This window comes from Cervus elaphus, chromosome 19 (assembly GCF_910594005.1).
Source record: "Cervus elaphus chromosome 19, mCerEla1.1, whole genome shotgun sequence".
Taxonomy (NCBI): Eukaryota; Metazoa; Chordata; class Mammalia; order Artiodactyla; family Cervidae; genus Cervus; species Cervus elaphus.
In genome coordinates this window covers 84,204,607-84,226,069 of record NC_057833.1, presented here as the reverse complement: position 1 = coordinate 84,226,069, position 21,463 = coordinate 84,204,607, and the positions used below count along the sequence as shown (strand labels likewise).

The 21,463-nt window shown below is 37.9% G+C and overlaps 1 protein-coding gene across 5 annotated transcripts in view; it reads right to left on the bottom strand.

The window, feature by feature from the left end:
* Window positions 1-21,463, bottom strand: part of PPP2R3A (protein phosphatase 2 regulatory subunit B''alpha) — a 228,811-nt gene that overhangs the window by 101,142 nt on the left and 106,206 nt on the right. For all 5 annotated transcript variants that reach the window (XM_043874682.1, XM_043874683.1, XM_043874681.1 and 2 more), the window contains one exon: window positions 19,959-20,061. In XM_043874682.1, the coding sequence (XP_043730617.1) occupies window positions 19,959-20,061 (103 nt within the window). The remainder of the gene's footprint in view (window positions 1-19,958; window positions 20,062-21,463) is intronic.

The following is a 21,463-nucleotide window of genomic DNA, read 5'->3' as shown; positions in this document are numbered from 1 at the left end:
CATGGTTGGATGGCATCACTGACTTGATAGACATGGGTTTGGGTAGACTCTGGCAGTTGTTGATGGACAGGGAGGCCTGGCATGCTGTGGTTCATGGGGTCACAAAGAGTTGGACATGACTGAGCAACTGAACTGAACTGAACAAACTATAGTACAATTATCAAAACTAAGAAATGAACATTGATGTAATACTGGGTTGGTGCAAAAGTAATTGCGGTTTCACTCTGTTGAACTTTGTTGTTTGATATCGGAATACATTTTCAAATAAAAGTGGTTATATATCATTTTAATGCACATTTCTTGCTTTATGATTAATGGCTTATTACTTGTTTATTTTATATTTATTTTAGACTCCAGAAATGATGTTAGACAAGCAAATTTCAGTGATTTTTTATTCGAGTTCAAAATGGGTTGTAAAGCAGAGGAGACAACTACCAATGTCAACAACACATCTGGTCCAGGAACTGCTAATGAACATACAGTGCAGTGGCAGTTCAAGAAGTTTTGCAAAGGAGATGAGCCTTGAAGATGAAGAGCACTGTAGTCAGCCATCAGAAATTGATAATGACCAACTGAGAGCAATCATCGAAGCTGATCCTCTTAGAATTAGATGGGAAGTTGCTGAAGAACTCAACATTGATCCTTCTATGGTCATTCAGCATTTGAAGCAAATTGGAAGGGTGAAAAAGTTTGATAAATGGCTGCCTCATGAGCTGTTGTTTTGAAGTGTTGTCTTCTCCTATTCTATACAACAACAATGAAACATTTCTTGATCAAATTGTGATGTGTGATGAAAGGTGGACTTTATACAACTGGTGATAACCAGCTCAGTGGTTGGACCAAGAAGAATCTCCAAAGCACTTCCCAAAACCAAACTTGCACCAAAGGAAAAAAAAAAAAGGCACGGTCACCGTCTGGTGGTCTGCTGCCCATATGATCCATTATAGCCTTCTGAACCCCAGCAAACCACTACATCTGAGAAGTATGTTCAGCAAATCAATGAGACGCACCAAAACCTGCAATGCCTGCAGCTAGTATTGGTCAACAAAAAGGGCCCAATTCTTCTCCATGACAATGCTTGATCACACGCTGAAGAACCAACGCTTCAAAAGTTTAACGAATTGGGCTACAAAGTTTCGCCTCATTTGCCCTAGTCACCTGACCTCTTGCCAACTAACTACCACTTCTTCAAGCATCTTGACAACCTTTTGCAGGGAAAATGTTTCCACAACCAGCTGGAGGCAGAAAATACTTTCCAAGAGTTCACTGAATCCTGAAGCACAGATTTTTTTTTTTTTCCTGAAGCACAGATTTTTATGCTACAGGAATAAACAAACATTTTTTTGATGGCAAAAATGTGTTGATTGTAATGGTTCCTATTTTGATTGATAAAGATGTGTTTGAGCCTGGTTATAATGATTTAAAATTTATAGTCCAAAACCGCAGTTACTTTTGTACCAAGCTAATACTAAACTACAGATCTTATTCAAAATTTACCAGCTTTCCCCCTAATGTCTTTTTTTTTTTCTGTTTCAGGATCCTAACTGCATTTACTTCTTGTGTCTCATTGCTATCCCAATCCATGGTAGTTCTTCAGTCTTTCCTTATGTTTCATGATTCTGACACTTTAATGAGTTCTGGTCAGTTACTCTGTAGAATGTCTCTCAATGTGGCATGTCTGGTATTTTCTTATGATTAAAGTTACATACTTTTAGTGAGTTTACCACAGAAGTGATGTGTCCTTTTCAGTCATATACGGAGTATGTGGCATTGATCGGTCTTACAACTTGTATTAATTTTTTAATACACTTGGTTAAAGTGGTATCTGTTGGGTCTGCCACCATAAATTTATTACGTTCCTGTAATAGTTGATAAATATCATGGAGGAGATACTTAGAGACTGTCAATATCCTGTTTCTCTGTGAATTTTTGCCCACAAATGTTAGCAGCCATTGATAGAAATTGACTGTGGCATTTTTATAGTGCTGTTAACCAAATTTATATAGTGGTGTTTACTTTGCTTTTCCCCTCATCCCCTCCACATTTGTTAACCGAAATTTTTCTATAAGGAAGAGCTGTCCTTTCCCTTGTATTTATTTATAATGTTCAATTTATGTCAGTGTAGACTCAGGGGTTTTATTTCATTCTATGGGTTATAATCCAATACTATCATTATGCTGGACTGTATCAGTTTATCAATAGCATCATAAAACACTAACATTATTCTGCCGCTCAAGTTGAGCTAGCTTTGGTCTCTGCGAGCTGTTAGGTTGGCTCCTTTGTCCTCTTGACATACCCCGTCCTTTTGTGAACGCTTCCATATTTTTTGGTATCACAAAATAGTGCAGGCTCATTTTATGTTTTCTATGCTCCCACCTGAGAATCAGCCTTTTCTCCCAGTAGCCCTGATTCCTTTTACTGGAGAATGGTATTTGGAACCAAATCTGGGGGCTAGGAGTGCTTGTTACTACTAGGGTATCATTGCTACCGAATCCTCTTAGTAGACACAACTAGGAATACATGTATGCATATCTGTTCATACATACACATATACTTGTATTTTTCTATATCTATATGTATTAAAAACTATGTAATCATACAGATAACTAATTTTAATTCAATACTGCAAGGTTCCCCCTTTCCTTTGTAACTTTTAACAGAACTGCCAACCCTTACCCCAATGAGAAAGTAATTTACTAACTAGACTACAGTATTTGTGTACAGTATCTTTGATCTTTAGTTTTAGAGTATCCAGTGAAAGCATTATTTTCCAAGGTTATTTAGCTCTTTCCTTATCTTCCTTTATCTTCTTTAATGTAGTTGTGTTACCCACTTGTAATACAGTTCATTTGTTATTGTTTATATTCTATTTTGGGCTTCTTTTCTTTTCTTTTTTTTTTTTTTGGACTTCTTTTCTACAGGTTTAGTTGATTTTAGTTCATTGTTTATTTCTTGGAGAGAGAGTATGCAAAACATTACTATGGTTCTAAGAGTCCAATCTAATGTAGAACTAACATCTTAATAATACCAAATCTTCCTATCCATAAAGAACATAATCTCTCCATTTATATAAATCTTAATTTCTCTCAGCAATGTTTTACTGTTTTCATACACAGGTCTTGTACATCTACTGTCAGATTTACCTCTAAGTATTTAATATTTTGGTGAAGAATTATAAATGGTATTTAAAAGATTTTATTTTCAATTATTTGTTGCTACTGTATAGAAAGCTGAATTTCATATATTGATCATGTATCTGTAACCTTGCTAAACTCACTTATTAAATACAGCTTTAGCAGCATCCCGTAAATTTTGATATGCTGTATTTTCATTCATTTCAAAATACTTCCTAATTTTCCTTTTGATTTCTTCTTCTCTGACCCATAGGTTGTTTAAAAGTTGTTATCTATCAAACATTTAGGAAGTTTTCACAGATCTGTTATTATTTCTAATTTAATTCCATTATGGTCAGAGAACATATTTAGTGAACTGAATATTTAAAATTTGTTGAGATTTATTCTATATTCAGAATATAGTCTATCTTGGGAAATAGTCTGTGTATGTGTTAAAGGTATGTATATTCTATATGACAAGGGTATGCTTGAACCCATACCTTCTTACTCAGATTTCTAATGCCCTTCTTGCTTTTCAGTATAAAGTAGAAAAGATAACATGTAGGGAAAGACAATAAAATGTATTAAGATTTCACAGGAAAAAATTAAAAGAAGGTATATTCTGCTGTGGTTCAGTGAAGTGTAATATAAATGTCAATTAGGTCAGGTTGGTTGATAGTCTTGTTTAAGTATTCTATATATCCTTACTGATTTTATCTCTACTTGTTTTATTCATTATTAAGAGCAGCACATGGAAATCTACAACTATAATTGTGGATTTATCCTTGCAGTTCTATTGGATTTTGCTCCACGCATTCTGAAGTTCTGTTATTAGGTGTATAAACATTTAGAATTGTTATATCCTCTTGATAAACTGACCCCTTTACCATTCCCCAGCAATAATATTTTCTCTAAAAATTACTTTGACATTAATATAATGACCCAGCCCTTTCTTTTCTTTTTGTGGCAAAGAAAACATAAGATTCATTCTCCCAACAATTTCCAAGTGTAGAGTACAATACTGTCAATCACTTGCACAATACTGTCAATCACTTGCACAATACTGTCAATCACTTGCACCAGATATTCTGTGGTGCAAATACTGTAGTTAACAGACTACAATACTGTCAATCACTTGCTCAATCTGGGATATCCCCAGATTCTCCCCACTTCCCATCCAACTCAATCCTGCATGACTAAAATTCTACACTCATCACACAATGAACTCTTACTTCATCCTCCCTCCAGCCCCTGGCAACCACTATTCTTCTATTCGTATGCATTTGACCACTTTAGATTCCTCATAAGTGGAGTCATGCAGCATACATCTTTTTGTGACTGGCTGATTTCCCTTAGCATAACATTCTCAAGATTAATCTATTGCTTCATGTGACGGAATTCCCCCTTTTTAAAAAGGTAAACAATATTCTTTTGTATATATGTACCACATATTCTTAATCCATTCATCCATTGATGGATATTTACATCACTTCTACCTCTTGGCTAGAGTGAATAATGCTGCTATCAACACTGATGTACAAATCTCTTTGAGATTCTGTTTTCAGTTCTTTTGGATGTATACCCAGGAGTAGTACTGATGATCATATGGAATTTCTGTTTATTTTCCATAGTGGCTATACCATTTGACATTCTTACCAGTATTCCAGTTTCTCCACATCCTTCAGTTCAGTTCAGTTCAGTCACTCAGTTGTGTCCGACTCTTTGCCACCCCATGAATCACAGCACGCCAGGCCTCCCTGTCCATCACCAACTCCCGGAGTTTATTCAAACTCAGGTCCATCGAGTTGGTGATGCTATCCAGCCATCTCATCCTCTGTCGTCCCCTTCTCCTCCTGCCCCCAATCCCTCCCAGCATCAGGGTCTTTTCCAATGAGTCAACTCTTTACGTGCGCTGGCCAAATTATTGGAGTTTCAGCTTCAGCGTCAGTCCTTCCAATGAACACCCAGGACTGACGTCCTTTGGGATGGACTGGTTGGATCTCCTTGAAGTCCAAAGGACTCTCAAGAGTCTTCACCAACACCACAGTTCAAAAGCATCAATTCTTTAGTGCTCAGCTTTACTTCACAGTCCAACTCTCACATACATCCATGACCACTGGAAAAACGATAGCCTTGACTACTAGATGGACCTTTGTTGGCCAAGTAATGTCTCTGCTTTTAATATGCTATCTAGGTTGGTCATAACTTTCCTTCCAAGGAGTAAGTGTCTTTTAATTTCATGGCTGTAATCCTTACAAACACTTAAAAAAAAAACAAAAACAGTAGCCATCTTAATGGGTGTGAGGTGGTTATCTCATTGTGGTTTTAATTTGTGTTCCCCTGCTTATTTAATGATGTTGAACACCTTTTCATATGCTTATTTGACATTTTATCTTCTTTGGAGAAATGTTTATCCAAGTCCTTTGCTCGTTTCAAATTCAGGCTACTTGTTTACTTGTTTGTTGTTACTGAGTCACAGGAGTTCTTTATATAATCTGGATAGTAGCCTATCCAGATATGTTCGCAAACACATATCAGATATGTTTGCAAATATGTCTTCCATTCTGTAGGTTGCCTTTCACTGTGCTGTTTCTTTGCTGTAACAGTTTAAAATCTGATATAATCCCATTTTGTCTTTTGCTTTTTTTTACCTGTGCTTTTGGTGTCATGTCCATAAAAATCATTGTCAAATGATTTCTCCCTACGTTTTCTTCTAAGAGGTATATAGTTTGAGGTCTTATGTTTAGGTCTTTAATCCATTTTAATTTTTGTACATGCTATGAGATATGGTCTAACTTCTTTCCTTTGCATATGAATATTCAGTTTTCCTAACACCATTTGCTGGAGATTATCTTTTCCCCACTGTTACTCTTGACAACAACACTGAAGATCATTTGACCATATAAGCAAGAATTTATTTCTGGGTTCTCTATTCTGTTCCATTGGTCTACATGTCTGTGTTTATGCCAGTACCATCCTGTTTTGACTGCTGTGTCTTTGTAATGTGTTTTGAAGTCATAAAGTGTGAGACTTCCAGCTTTATTCTCCTTTTACAGGATTGTTTTGGCTATTCCAAGTCCTTTGAACTTCCATATGAATTTTAGAACTGTTTTTTCCACTTCTGTAAAAATACCACTAGTATTTTAAAACAACTTTATTGAGGTATAATTAATATACAAAAACTGTACATATATACAATTATCTGAGTCTGGATAAATGCATATACCTTAGGAAACCACCACTGCAATCAAGGTAGCAGATACAGCCATCATCTCCAGCACTTTGCTTGTGCATCTCCAGCACTTTCCTTGTGATTGTCCTTTTTTTGTTTGTTTTTTGATAATACTTAACATGAAATCTACCTTCTAAGAAAAATTTAAGTGCACAATACAGTATTGTTAATGATAGGAGGCACTATGTTGTACAACAGATCTCTAGAACTTAACTTGTCTTGCATAACTGAAACTTTATACTCATTGAACAACATTTCCATGATTCTACTTATATAGGGTATCTAAAATAGTCAAACTCATAGAAACAGAACAGAAATGGTACCGGCCAGGGAATGGCAGAATGGAACCACTGGGATTTTGATAGGGGTTACACTGATCTATACATTCCTTTGGACAGTATGGGCATTTAAAAACAGTAAGTCTTTCAATCCATGAACATGGAAAGCCTCCCATTTATTTACAAGAGTTTTCTTTTAACAGGCAAAAAATTAAACAGAAGTTTAATAATGTGTATACATGGGAGAGACCCAGGAAAACTGAGTAACTAGGCAAAATGGCCAAAGCTCTTACTTTAAATACCATCTTCAGCTAGAGACACTAGTGAATGTTGGAGGTGGTGGTTTGGGACTTCAAAGGGGAGGAAAGCAATTCCCGTGAAGATGGAAAAGCAAAGTTTGACAAACAAAGGTTTGCTTGGCAAACAACAGGACAGGCGGACACAGAGTGGACTGTGGTCTCTAGGCCCTGCTCAGTTTCGCTCACCATATTTTGCCCATATTCTTTACAGAGATTTCCGCTGATTGCTCTGATCACTCTGTTCCAGGAAGAGGTCCTCTATCTAAATTTTTTTAGGCAGCTAGGGAGATGGTCAAAGTTTTTTCTGAGTCTTTTGGGCTTCAATTGTTTTCAGCTTGAAATAATTACATCCAGATATTTGGGGGGGGGCAAATTTTGCTCCCTTTCATGGACTTCAGTGAAGAAGTCAAAATATGAATGGGTTACCTCACAAAAATAATTCCCAGACTTTGGAAGTGGGTGTCAAGGCACATGAACTCTGGGACCTTCAGGAGAGCTGAGGGCTACTGCAGTGAGGGAATTCCTGGGGACCTCATCCTTACTCCCCAGCAGATAAAGCCTGGGACACTTGGTTATTAACAATGTAAGAAATTAATATTTTGATGAAACTTGCTTTATGGGTCTCTCTGGCCCCCTGTCTTCATGGCCCTTTTTGACTGAGTTCAGAGCCTTTGAAGTGCCTTCAAAATCCTCTACTCCCTCCCCACTGGGAAATCTCTACTGGGGTCTGCTTTCTTCTTGGAGATCCATGAGGAGAGAGGTCTGGGTATATAGTTGAGATCCTCCAAATAGTGTGTACATGGAAAAGAGGGGTCAAAGGGCTCAGCTCTGGGAGTTCCAACATTCAGAAATCAGAAGAATGTGGAGGGACTTTTCTGCTTTTGCCAAATTATTTCTTTCTTGAGTTCTTAGCCATGACATTTCTGGCTAAAGGGTGGGAACAATATGGCTGTAAATGAATGTATGAGTCAATTTCTGGGCAACTTCACCATCAGTGGATATTAACATTCAACTTTTTGGGGCTTCCTTCTAGAATGTGTTAATTGTTATCTTCAGACTACTTTCATTTACACTTCTTTGATTTCTAGTGAGGATTAACATTTTCCTGTCTGGGGCTTCCCTTGTGGCTAGTGGTAAAGAATCCCCCTGCAATATAGGAGACAACTACAATGCAGGAGACACAAGTTCAATTCCTGGGTCGGGAAGATCCCCTGGAGAAGGAAATGGCAACCCACTCCATCATTCTTGCCTGGGAAATCCCATCGACAGAGGAGCCTGGCAGGCTACAGATCATGGGGTTGCAAAAGAGTCAGATAAGACTAAGCAACTAAACAACAACTATTTGTTTATTATCTATATTTCCCTTATGGGGATGGTCCTGTCTTTTATCTCTTTATCTTTTAGAATATAGACATTTATTTTACAAATTTGTATCAGCTATTTTTTTCATTTTTTGTTGAAGTATAGTTGATCTACAGTGTTATGTTAGTTTCAGAATTTTTGCAGATTATATTCCATTATAGATTATTACCAGAAAATGGCCATCATTCCCTGTGCTATATAGTATATCCTTGTTACTTATTTTATATATATATAATATGCACTTTTTCATATTCTTTTACATGGTAGGTTATTACAAGATATTGAATACAGTTCCCTGTATTATATAGTAGGTCCCAGTTGTGTATCTATTTTATATATAGTATGTGTATTTATTAATCCAAAGCTCCTAATTTATCCTACCCTCTGCCTTGGTTCCCCTTCAGTAACCATATATTTGTTTTCTATGTCTGTGAGTCTGTTTTGTAAATAAGTTCATTTGTATCATTTTTTAACATATTACATACAAGTGATAGCATATGATATCTATCTTTGTCTGACTTACTTCATTTAGTATGATAATCTCTAGGTCTATTTATATCGATGCAAATGACATCATTTTATTCCATTATATACATCTTCTTTATCCATTCCTCTGTCAATGGACATGTAGGTTGCTTCCATGTATTGGCTACTGTAAATAGTCCTGCTATGAACACTGGGGTGCATATATCTTTTCAAGTTAAAATATGTGCCCAACAGTGGGACTGCTGGCAGCTCTATTTTTAGTTTTCTGAGTAACCTTTATACTGTGTTCCACACTGGCTGTACCAATCTACATTCCCACCACAGTGTAGGAGGGTTTCCTTTTCTCCACACGTTCTCCAGCATTTGTTATCTGTAGACTTTTTACCAGCCATTCTGACTGGTGTGAGTCAGAATGTTTTGATTTGCCTTTCTTTATACCTCATTATAGTTTTGATGTGCATTCCTTCAACAGCCTTCTTTTGATTAGTGTTAGTATGATATATATATATTTTCCTCTCTTTTCACTTTTAACCTGTTTGTGTCTTTATGTTTCTTTCAGGGTCTTGGTTTTTTGTCTAATCTTTGGGTCTTGGTTTTTTTGTCTAATATTATTTTAGGTCTTGGTATTTCTGTCTAACATTTGCCTTTGAGGGATATGTACACCACTTATAGGTGACTATTGATATGGTTAGGTTTAACTCTCTTATCCCATCCAGCCTTTGTTCCTTTTTTTCCTTCCATTTCTGCCTCCATTTGGGTTAACTGAGTGTGCTTTATAATTCTTTTATTTCCTTTTTTGGCTTATTAGCTATAACTATAGCTATAGCTCTGTTATTTCAGAGGTATGTCAGAGGTTACAACATATATCTTTAACTAAGTATAATCTACTTGCAAGAAATGTTAAACAACTTCATGGATTATATGTGAACCATAACAATATACTTCCATTTCTCTTCTCCTAATCTTTATGCTATTGTTGTTAAATTGTACTTAAACATATGTTAGAAATAACATAATGCAGTGTTGATAGCTTCATTTAAAGAGTTAATTTTCTTCTAAAGAGATGTGAATAATAAAAAATCACATATATGTAGTTACCGCTTCTGGAGCTTATTCCTTTGTGTAGATTTGTATTTCCATCTGCTATTATTTTCCTCCTTGCATAAACGACTTTTTAAAAAAACAAACAAAAAACAAACAAATGAAACACATCTCTTGTAATGCACTTCTGCTGGTGATGAATTCTTTGAGCTTTTTTATGTCCCAAAATAAAAATCTTTAGTTCACCTTCATTTCTGAAAGGTATTTTCACTGGGTATGGTATTCAAGGTTGACTTCTTTTCTCTCAGTACTTTAGAGATGTTGCTCCTCTGTCTTCTGGCTTGGACTTTTCCAACACGAAATCCACTGTCATCTTTATCTTTGTTTCACTCTATGAAATGTGACTATTTTCTCTGGCTACTTTCCAAACTTTGTATTATTGATTCTGAGCTACTTTATTGTGATGTGCCATAGCTCAGTTGGTAAAGAATCTGCCTGCAATGCAGGAGATCCCAGTTCAATTCCTGGGTCGGGAAGATCGGCTGGAGAACGGATAGGCTACCCACTCCAGTATTCTTGGGCTTCCCTTGTGGCTCAGCTTGTAAAGAATCTCCTGCAATGGCGGGAGGCCTGGGTTTGATCCCTGGGTTGGGAAGATCACCTGGAGAAGGGAAAGGCTACCCACTCCAGTATTCTGGCCTGGAGAATTCCATGGACTACAGTCCATGGGGTAGCAAAGAGCTGGACATGACTGAGTGACTTTTACTTTCACTGGTATAATTTTGTGTTTCTTGAGCTTTGGGCTTATTGAGCATCTTAGGTTTGTGGGTTTATAGTTTTTATCAGGTACAGAAAATTCTGGGCCATTATCTCTTCAAATAATTTTTGGTCCCCCTGCAATGTAATTTCAGCACTAACCATCCAGAGTTAGTGTAGATTTCACAGGTTAAGGACACAGTCCTAAACAAGACTCCTCTTACTTCAGACACCAGGCATAACTCTGGGGTTCCCAGGCCACCCACACTTCTGACTAACTGGTTATAAATTTGGGGGTTTCCATTATCCTCTGAGGTTCAACGACTTTCCCAAATGACAGAACTGGGTAAACACTATACACAGAACCGAGGAAAGTACTATATTATGATTTCTATTCTATTATAAAAGAATACAAATCAGGACAAGCCAAGTAAGAGATGCACAGGGCAAGGTCTGCGAAGCTTCTGTGGAGCTCTGTGGAGCTCTGTGTCCCTAAGACAAGTCACCCTTTCAGCACACCACTGAGTATCATTAACCAGGGGAGCTCAATTGTGCTTCAGTGTCCAGAGTTTTTAACTGGGTTTCATTATGTAGACATGATTAACTGAATCACTGGCCACATGATTGGATTCAATCTCCATGCTTCCTCCCTTTTTTGGAGATCAGGCTGATAATCTGATCTCAGGTTAACACCTGGCTGAAAGCCTCAACCTCTATTCATGTGGTTGCCCTTCTAGCATGGCAGGCTCTCATCCTAGAACTATATTGGGGCTTATGATGAGTCGCCTCATTAGTATAAATGCAGGCATGGTCCCAGGAGCCCACCATGAAGAACATAGACACTTATCATTCAGGAAATTCCAAGGCTTTAGAAGCTCTGTCCCAGGAACCTTGGGTTAAGACCTGACAAATTCTTTATTTTACAGCATCCTCTCTTCCGTTTATGTCAGGTTGCTTGAAGCCAGGTCCCACAGCTCCCTGATGCTCTTTTCATTTTCCTTTAATTCTTTTTTACGTCTCTGTGTCTCATTTCGGGTAGTTTATATTCTATGTCTTCAAGTTCACTATTCATTTCATTTGCAATGTTTAATCTGCTGTCAACCCATTCTGGTATATCTTTCACCCCAGACACCTTAGTTTTCATCTCTATAAGTTCATTTTGGGTCTTTAAAAAAGTGTTCAGTTTTGATATTTATTTTAATATACTTATCTGCTAATTTTAAAATCTATGTCAGTTCAGAGTCAGTTTCAATTGATTGGTTTTTCTCCTAATCATCAATTGTATTCTTCTGTTTCCTGGCATGCCTGATGACGCCAGTCATTATGAATTTTGTCTTTTTGAGTGTTGGATATTTTTATATTCTTATTCTCAACTTCTGAATAGAACATATTTTATATTCTGGGATGCTGTTAAGTCACTTTGAAAAACCTTTCATCTTTCTAGACTGTGCTTTCCTGATCCGTTAGACAGGACCCAGCGCTGTCTATTCTGCGGCTAATTATTCTCCCCCACTACTGAGGCAGGTGGCTCAGAGGATAAAGTGTCTGCCCACAATGTGGGAGACCTGGGTTTGATTCCTGAGTCAGGAAGATGCCCTGGAGAAGGAAATGGCAACCCACTCTGGTACTCTTGCTTGGATAATCCCATGGATGGAGAAGCCTGGTAGGCTACGGTCCATGCGGTCGTAAAGAGACAGACATGACCGAGCGACTTCACTTTCATTACTGGGGCAAGAGGGATCTGCCAATACAGGAGACACAGGTACGATCCCTGGGTTGGGAAGATCTCCTGGAGAAGGAAATGGCAACCCACTCTAGTATTCTTGCCTGGGAAGTCCCATGAACAGAGGAACCTGGTGGGCTACAGTCCATGGGGTTGCAAAATAGTCAGACTCAACTTAGTGACTAAATAACAACTGAGGCAAGACTCCTATGACTACTCAAAGTGCTGTGTCTATGAAGTTTTCCAGCCTGGGTGGTGGGGTCAGATACTATTCTTGGCTCTGTGTGACCCACAGGTATTGTCTCAGTTTTGGCTGCAGACAGTCAGAAATGACTGAGCAACTTTCACTTTACTTCTTCACCTTTGGTTACTATCCTCATATATATCTACTGGGTACTCATGGAGGAGTTCTGAAGATCTCTGGAGTTTCTCTCTGTGCACTTCTTTCCTCTTTGGTGCTCTGCCTTGAGAATTCTAGCTACTTTTTCTTCCAGATTCTCAACTCTCCTAAACTCAGGGAGTTTGTTGAACTCCGCTTAGGGTACCCATCAATACACTGTGGCTTCGAAACTCTCTCAAGGAAGTTATAAGGCTAACCTTGTTTGTTTTCTGTTTCTCAGGAATCACTCTTATCTTTTGTTGCCAGATGTCTGCATGTTGAAAACCACTGTTTTGTATTTCTTGCCTGATGTTTTTTGTTGTTTCAAGTGGCAAGGCAAATCCAGTCCCAGTTCCTCCATTTTGGTAATAAACAGAAGATCTGTTGATTTTGTATGTTAATTTTATTTCCTACTATTTTACTGAATTCTTTTATTGTTTATGTTTTATCACTGATTCTCTTGAATTTCCAGGTTTACTGTCAAGCCATCTATGAATAGATACTTCTTCAACTATTCTTTTTTTTTTTAATTTTGTATTGAAGTAGGGCTTCAGCTCAGTTGGTAAAGAATCCGCCTGCAATGCAGGAGACCTGGGATCGATCCTTGGGTTGGGAAGATCCCCTGGAGAAGGGAAAGGCTATCCACTCCAGTATTCTGGCCTGGAGAATTCCATGGACTGTATAGTCTATGGGGTTGCAAAGAGCCGGACACAACTAAGCAACTTTCACTTACTATAGCCAATTAACAATGTCTTCAACCATTTTTATGCCTCTAATTGTTTTCTCTTGTATAATTACTCTAGTACAATGTTGAACAGTACTGGAGACAGTGGCATCCCTGCCCTGTTTCCGATCTTAAGAGAAAGGCCTTTAATATTTCCTTATCAAATAACACACTGGCTTTAGCATTAGGTATATACATTGTAACAAAGTTAAGGAACTATCTCAAATACCTACTTTCTAGAGCAGTTTTTTTTTGGCTGTGCCATATGGCATGTGGGATCTTATCAACAGTTCCCCAACCAGGTACTGAACCTGTGACCTCTGCAGTGGAAGCATGGAGCCTTAACTATTGGACTGCCAGGAAAGTCCCTTGAGCATTTCTATGAATGGTAGTTAAAATTTTGTCCAAAGTTATTTCAGCATCTGTTCAGACAATCATGATTTTTCTCTTAGATAAAATATGTGATACTAATAAAGATCTTAATTTTGAACCAATTTTGACTTCCTGGAATAAATCCCACCAAGTTATGTGCATCTGCTTGGTAATATTTTGTTACTTTTTATCATTAATCATGAATTAGGTTCATTTGCAGTTTTCTTTTTTGTACTGTCTTTACTTGGTTTATGTATCAGTTTAATAGTTATTTCATAGAAAGAGCTATGGAGTTTTTCTTCCTTTTCAATTCTCTGGAATAATTTACTGAGCATTAGAACTCTCTGCTATAAAACCCTCAAAGAGCAGAGAGTCCTAATGCCTAATGTTCCTCCATGTCATTTCTTATTTTGTGTATTAGTGCTCTCTCCTTTTTCTTGATGAAATTAGCTAATTGTTGGTCTATTTTGTTAATGTATTCCCCATAGCAAGATTTCAATTTACTAAAAATGCTACTGTTTTTTAAATTCTCTGTCTCTTTAGGTTTTGATCATTATTGGAGGTGAGTGATGGGTATATGGAGGTTCATAGATCACTCTGAATTTGTAGATGCTCAAAATTCTCCATAATAAAAATTTAAAAATTATATATACATATGGTATAAAATCAAGCAGTATATAAAAATTTATGATGGAAAGCACCATTCTACCAACCTACCTTATCCATGGACCTTTCACCCTATTTCTTTTGAATCACTTATGTTTTTTTTTGCTGCTTACCTCTATAATTAAACATAAATTTAAAATAAACATAAATTATGTAAGTATAATGAAATACTATGTTACAATTACTTTTCTTTATAGCTTTATCAACTTTAGACAATATTTATGATTCTCTGCTAGGGAAGATGAGGATTTAGCTCATTTATACTGGCCCACTTTACTCCCCTTTACCCAGTATTTGTGGTTATGATTTTTAGTTTTTGTATTGGTTATCTCTGTAAATGAGAAATAATCTACTTATACGTTTAATTTTCACTCTGTTTCATCTTAGTGCCTTAAGTTCTATTTACAGGATGATGACAATAGCACTTCTACCTTTGTTTTCTCTTTTTCTCCTTCACATTTTGGCAGTATTTTGACTTACATTGTTCAGGTTGCTTAAATACTGTTCTGCAACTATAATAAAATTTTCTTCAGTTTATTCATAAGATGACTTTAGGTGATATACATTAAAATATTTTACAACATTTTGACTCTAAATACTGTTGAATGTCAGTTAAGCAGCATACCAGGAATGCACATCATTTCTTACTGGTCCAATATCATGTCCCTTGGGCATTCAAAGGAGAATATTCCAGGCACTGAAGTTAAATGAACTTTGTTTTTTTCTTTTTTTAAGGTGAGGCATCCTAAAGGAAATCAGTCCTGAATATTTATTGGAAGGACCGATGCTGACGCTCAAAATCCAATACTTTGGCTACCTGATGTGAAAAGCTGACTCATTCATTGGAAAAGACCCTGATGCTGGAAAAGACTGAAGGCGGGAGGAGAAGGGGACAACAGAGGATGAGATGGTTGGATGGCATCACCGACTCAATGGACATGAGTTTGAATAAACTCTGGGAGTTGGTGATGGACAGGGAGGCCTGGCATGCTGCAGTCCATGGGGTTGCAAAGAGTCAGACACAACTGAGCGACTGAACTGAACTGCAGGTGAGGCTTTATTGGGGTCCCTTGAACTTCCTTTTCTTACTTTCCATCAGTTGTTTATAATCCTGTCATAGTTTACATCATGTTTATACATGACTTCAGAGTTGTTTTCATTTTTTTTAGAGTTTCTAATTGCCTTTCTTCAGCTTGTTGACACATAATGCTGCATTTTCATCATACTCTCCGGTTCCCCTGTTCTTAAATATAAAAACTATTGCATAGACTCACTCCTCCCCTCCTAGCTCCTTCCCAGAGAAATCCCCTATCTTCTCTATTCTACAGTGGCTGCTCTTTAGTTGCCAACCTGGGACTTTATTTCACTGATTCTCTGAAGTGAATCCATTGTTTCCTGTATCTCATGCATTTCTTCTTCTTGGTTTATTTAATTTGCTATAGTATATATTCAAGTAACTCTCCAAGAAAACAGGAGATAAACTTTCTGAGTGTGTAAATGTCTTTATTCTAAACTCATATCTGATCTACAGCTTGGCAGGATATAGAAATCTGAGTTCAAATTCATTTCCCCAGAGTTGCCAATGAGAATGTAATACCACCCCAATTCTTATTCCTATTAGGGTGACCTGGTTTTTCTCTCTGGAGGATATCAGTGGCTTTCTAAAATTTCAAGAGGACTTGTTTATGTACGTCTTTTTTAAATTCATTGTGTTTGGCACTCAGAGTCTCCTTTCAACCAAAAGACTTATATTCTGAATATTCTGGTTCTGTGGGCAGTGACTGGAGGGAACGTGAGAGCTGGGTTGGAGGGTCATATTCTGTCTTTGATCACGTGATGGCCACACAGGCATGATGTGTTTCCCCAAGAAAGTAAACAGGAATCTGAAGGAGTTTCCCACTGGGTTTCTGCTCTTTGGACACAGCCTATCTTTCCAATTCTCTCCATCTTGTATTATTTATTTGATGATTCTGTATTACTTCTTTGATGATTTCCTTCTTTTCATTTTCCCCCTTCTTTTTCCCCTAGTTAGTGAGATGCTGAAATTCTTGAATTGGTCCTTTATGTCATCACTCCTGACTCTCTCTCTCTCTAACATGTGTGCATTTGCGTGCCCCAGAGATATCCTTAACTTTATTGCTAGGCCTTACGCTGAAATTTAAATTTTGGCACTCCCACTTTAAAATTTGCATAGCTCTTTCTTGTGTCAGTTCTATTCTTGTCTTATATAATCTCTCTGAATATAGTAATTATTTTTTTAAAAAAGACTTTTTAAGGACAGTTTTAGCCTTACAGAAAAGTTGAGAAGATAGTTTCAAGTTCCCATATATCTGCACCCAGGTCTCTAATTATTAACATCTTACATTAGCATTTGTTATAATTAATAACCCAATATTGATGCACTGCTATTACTATTATTCAAGGCTATACTTAATTCACATTTCCTTCAGTCAGTTCAGTTCAGTCGCTCAGTCCTGTCCGACTCTTTGCGACCCCATGAATTGCAGCACACCAGGCCTCCCTGTCCATCACCAACTCCCGGAGTTTACTCAAACTCATGTCCATCGAGTCGGTGATGCCATCTCTGTCGTCCCCTTCTCCTCCTGCCCCCAATCCCTCCCAGTATCAGGGTCTTTTCCAATGAGTCAACTCTTCACATCAGGTGGCCCAAGTATTGGAGTTTCAGCTTCAGTTCTTCCAATGAACACCCAGGACTTATCTCCTTCAGAATGGACTGGTTGGATCTCCTTGCAGTCCAAGGGACTCTCAAGCGTCTTCTCCAACACCACAGTTCAAAAGCATCAATTTTTTGGTGCTCAGCTTTCTTCACAGTCCAACTCTCACATCCATACATGACCACTGGAAAAACCATAGCCTTGACCAGATGGACCTTTGTTGGCCAAGTAATGTCTCTGCTTTTTAATATGCTATCTAGGTTGGTCATAACTTTCCTTCCAAGGAGTAAGTGTCTTTTAATTTCATGGCTGCAGTCACCATCTGCAGTGATTATGGAGCCCAAAAAATAAAGTCTGACACTGTTTCCACTGTTTCCCCATCTATTTCCCACGAGGTGATGGGATCAGATGCCATGATCTTAGTTTTCTGAATGTTGAGCTTTAAGCCAACTTTTTCACTCTCCTCTTTCACTTTCATTAGTTGCTACCTAATGTCTTTTCTTCTGTTCTAGCATCTCATATCACATTTAATTGTTCCTCCTTAAGCTCCTTATGGCTCAGACAGTTTTCCAGACTTCCCTTGTTTCTGAAGACCTTGATAATTTTGACAAGTACTGGCCAGACACTATCTAGGATGTTCCTCTACTGAAATTTGTCTTAACATGCTCCAAGTGCAGTCTGGCTGCACTTTATATTTGGGAACTAGGTAAGCAGTCAAATGGTCAACTGCTCTGTACCCCAGCCTTCAGTGATTCCCCATTGCTAATACTTCACATCAGCTCTGTCAACTCTGAGTTCATAGCCTCCTTGGGAGATCCTAATGAGCAGAGTGGAATAGAGTAGCTCACTTCTCCACTGCAGCCCATACATGACCCCTTGCTCTGGGCTGTGGTCTCCTTTGTTTGCTTCCACTTTCTATCTTCAAGAAATACTAGATCTCCTGTACACTGATTTTTTTCCTCCTCTCTTCCTCTCTGACATTCCACTCACTTTCATTGGTTTATTCCTTTTAACATATCAATATTTATCTTCAGAGGAGTTTGGAAAAGAATGAGAGGGGTAGCAGTCTGTCCTCTTTTATGAGCAGACTCCACATATCCACTTTTTATATAAAAATAAAACTTCTTATATTTAAGGGAAGTAAAAATGTCCACTAATTTTGTTGTTTGTTCATAATTCTCTTGGCATAACTTAGTTTATATTCCTGTCAAAGCTTTTACTAAAGCTTCTGATAAAACTCAGTCAGGGTAGTCCCCACAGGAAAAAGAAATCTCCCATATGAATTCTTGATGAAGCAACTAAGTGAAGAGTTGTGGGTAAGGGAACAAACAAGGGAATGGAAGGTGCCAGGGATGAGCAACAGAAAGATACTGTTACAATCCCTAGGGCCAAGGGACCAGGGAGGAACAGACCAACAGGAGCCCAGTAAGCACCTCAAAAGCTGAATTATAGAGAAACATACAGTTACTATGCTGAAGCAAACAGCTGGGAAGACATGCTAACTTCTTTCTTCTCTGCCCTCCCCCCTCCTGGCAGTGTGAGCCACTGGCCAGACCAACCTGAAGCTAGTCAGCAAACAGAGTAAAAAAGATGCAGTTTCTAGGAGACAGAGTAGGGCGGGGAATGGATGGAGTGGGTGAGGGTGGGGGGTGGCTGAAGAATTTACAGAAAACATAAATAGGAAAGCATAAAATTTGGTTTCATACATGATGATCTAGATTAAATGTGAAAAACTTAACAATCTTCATTCCCATGAATATTTTTTAAAGGGGAACAAAAATATATCGTAGAAGAGTTTAATAATCAAAGATATCATTCAGATTAAAATAAGCTCAAAACTCCTGCACATAAAATAAATTACATCCAAACTTCATTTTCTGAATATGCAAACTGTTCCAACAATTAGAATCTGTCATACGGCATTAGAAGTTAGGATAGTGGTTCCCCTATGGTGGCAGGGACTGGGAGGGAGCATGAAGAGTTTGGGGGTGCTGGTAATGTTTGGTTTCTTCATCTGGGTGCTAGTTATACAGAAGTGCTCACATTGTGAAAATTAATTGATGCATCATGATTAGTGTGTTTTTATGTGTGTGTATGTTGCAATTCAAAAATCTAAAAGAAAAAAAAAGATGGTAGCCACAAATACAACTTAAAAAAACCTAAAGTATGTCCACGTATCTTTCTGCCCTTTTTTAGGCATCCTCACTAACAGTCAACAAGGATTGACTAGAACAACTCAAAAAATGATGCACATTCAACAGAAATGAAAGGCAGATCTCAGCTTCAAGGAATTTGTGAACTACTTAGGAAAATGTAATATTTAGATATGGAATACATTAACAAGCAATATATCAAGCTATGAAGAATGCTGTAATAAAAACAGATTTGATATTGGCATGCAACTGATTCTCATCAGAAGGCCTGGATATAAATATTTCCCCCACTGGGCTCTTTCTGTTGGAGATCTCTTTCTCTTTAACCTTAATGAAGGTCAACTTGATTAGCCAGGCCAAATGCCTGATTTCAGGAGGTGCTTCTGTGATTGCTGTGGGTGGGCAAAGGGGGAGCCTAAGTAAGGCCTCTCTCTTCTGCTTCAGTGGGAGTAGCCCTGTTTCATCTGGGCTATAATATATATACTATTATCTGTTTTATACTATCTGTTTATACTATTATCTGTATCAACTTTTACTTAACAAAAGGATTTTGCTGCTAAAATAAGCTTGGAAACCACTTGTCTAGAAATCTAATCTCTAAATTTGTATATCTCAATTGACATATCTTACAGTTGAAAAAATTTTAAAAGCCTCTGAAACTCTAAAAATAAACCCATTTTAAAAGGAAATGAAAATTACCTGAAGTAAAGGAATAAAATCATCTTGTTCTAGAGAGCTGCAGCTGGGCTTTGCAAGAAGACAGATAAACTTAGAGGCGTCATCATGATGGTTACTCAGCAACCTAGAAAAGAAACGACTGCTTAGGAAGACTGGCTACTGTGAACAGTGACCACAACATCAATAGTTGGGAATTTCAGCCTGGTCTGAAGGCCATTTAGGTCAAGAATCGAGTGCTCTCTTTTCAATGATTAAAAAAAAAAAGGAAAAATTTCCATGCTGCTGATGTTGTCCAAGGGCGTTCTTAATAAAAGCTCAACAAGATGGTATATTATTTTTGTAGAATGCTTCTGAGACCACCAGGTCAGCTGAACTAATGCAGGTAAAAATACACTTTAAGAATGTCCATTCATATTAGCTCAGGGTATCTGGAACCAGAACTCCAGAGCTGCCCACAAGAAGGGAACGTATCTGATGGACCACCATGTACATGTAAGACATGAATTTCTGTTTGTACAGGTTTGCAGACATTCAGGACCAATCTGAGGGGCTTTTAAAATGAGACTCTGAAGGACCAGGCTTAAGAAAAAAATGAAGGCCCTATTAAATCTTAAAGCTCTAAGAATTCCTCATATCCAGCTAATTGCTGGACATTTCCATTTGGATGCTATACTCACATAGCAAAGTCAAAATAGTGAAAACCAAATTTAGAATCTTCTTCTCAAAGTCAGCTCTTTTCATGGATGTCTATTTTTGTTAATGGTGGTACCACTCCAAGTTATTTGGGCTTGAAAATTTGAAGTCATTTCAAACTTATTTCTCTTCCTTATTCTCCACATCCAATTAGTCTCCAAACTTTTTTGCTTTTCTTCCTTAATCATTTATTGAATGCTAATTGTGTGCCAGATACTGTGTCTGGCCTTGTGTATATTTGGAATACAAAGAAAATAAGACATGGTTTTGTGCCCTGTAAGGAGCTTACAGTCTAGTGAGAGAGATACACCAATAAGATCATACTCCTGGATAATCTTATTAGAGAAATAATAAATTCAGGGTGTCATGGAAGGACACGGGATGGCCAGTGAGATTCCCTGAAGAGTTGTGAAATGGAAAAGGGGCTGCTGTGGATCAAGAGGGCTGCATGTAGAAATGCCTGGTATGAGAGTGCACAAATTATCTGGGCAACTGCAAGCACTGGAGGTAGGAAGGGAAGGGGACATGAGCATTAGGATCAGAGCCTGGAGGCCCTTTCACATTCAGGTCCAGGTCAAGTCCAGGTCAAGAAGCCTGGACTTCCGCCTACTCACAGAAAAATTTTAACTTGGACAGGGACATGATCAGATGTATTTTTCATAAATACCAGGCAGAAGTTTGTCTAAGGGCTTGAGCAAGAATACTGGCAGCGTGAGATGAAGAGAAAGGGGCAAATACAGTTGAAAATGAAAGGGCGTGGTAGCTGATTGGTGTGGAGGGGTAGAAGTGGGCAAAGTCCATGATGACTTCCAGGTTTCCAGCCTGGACCACTA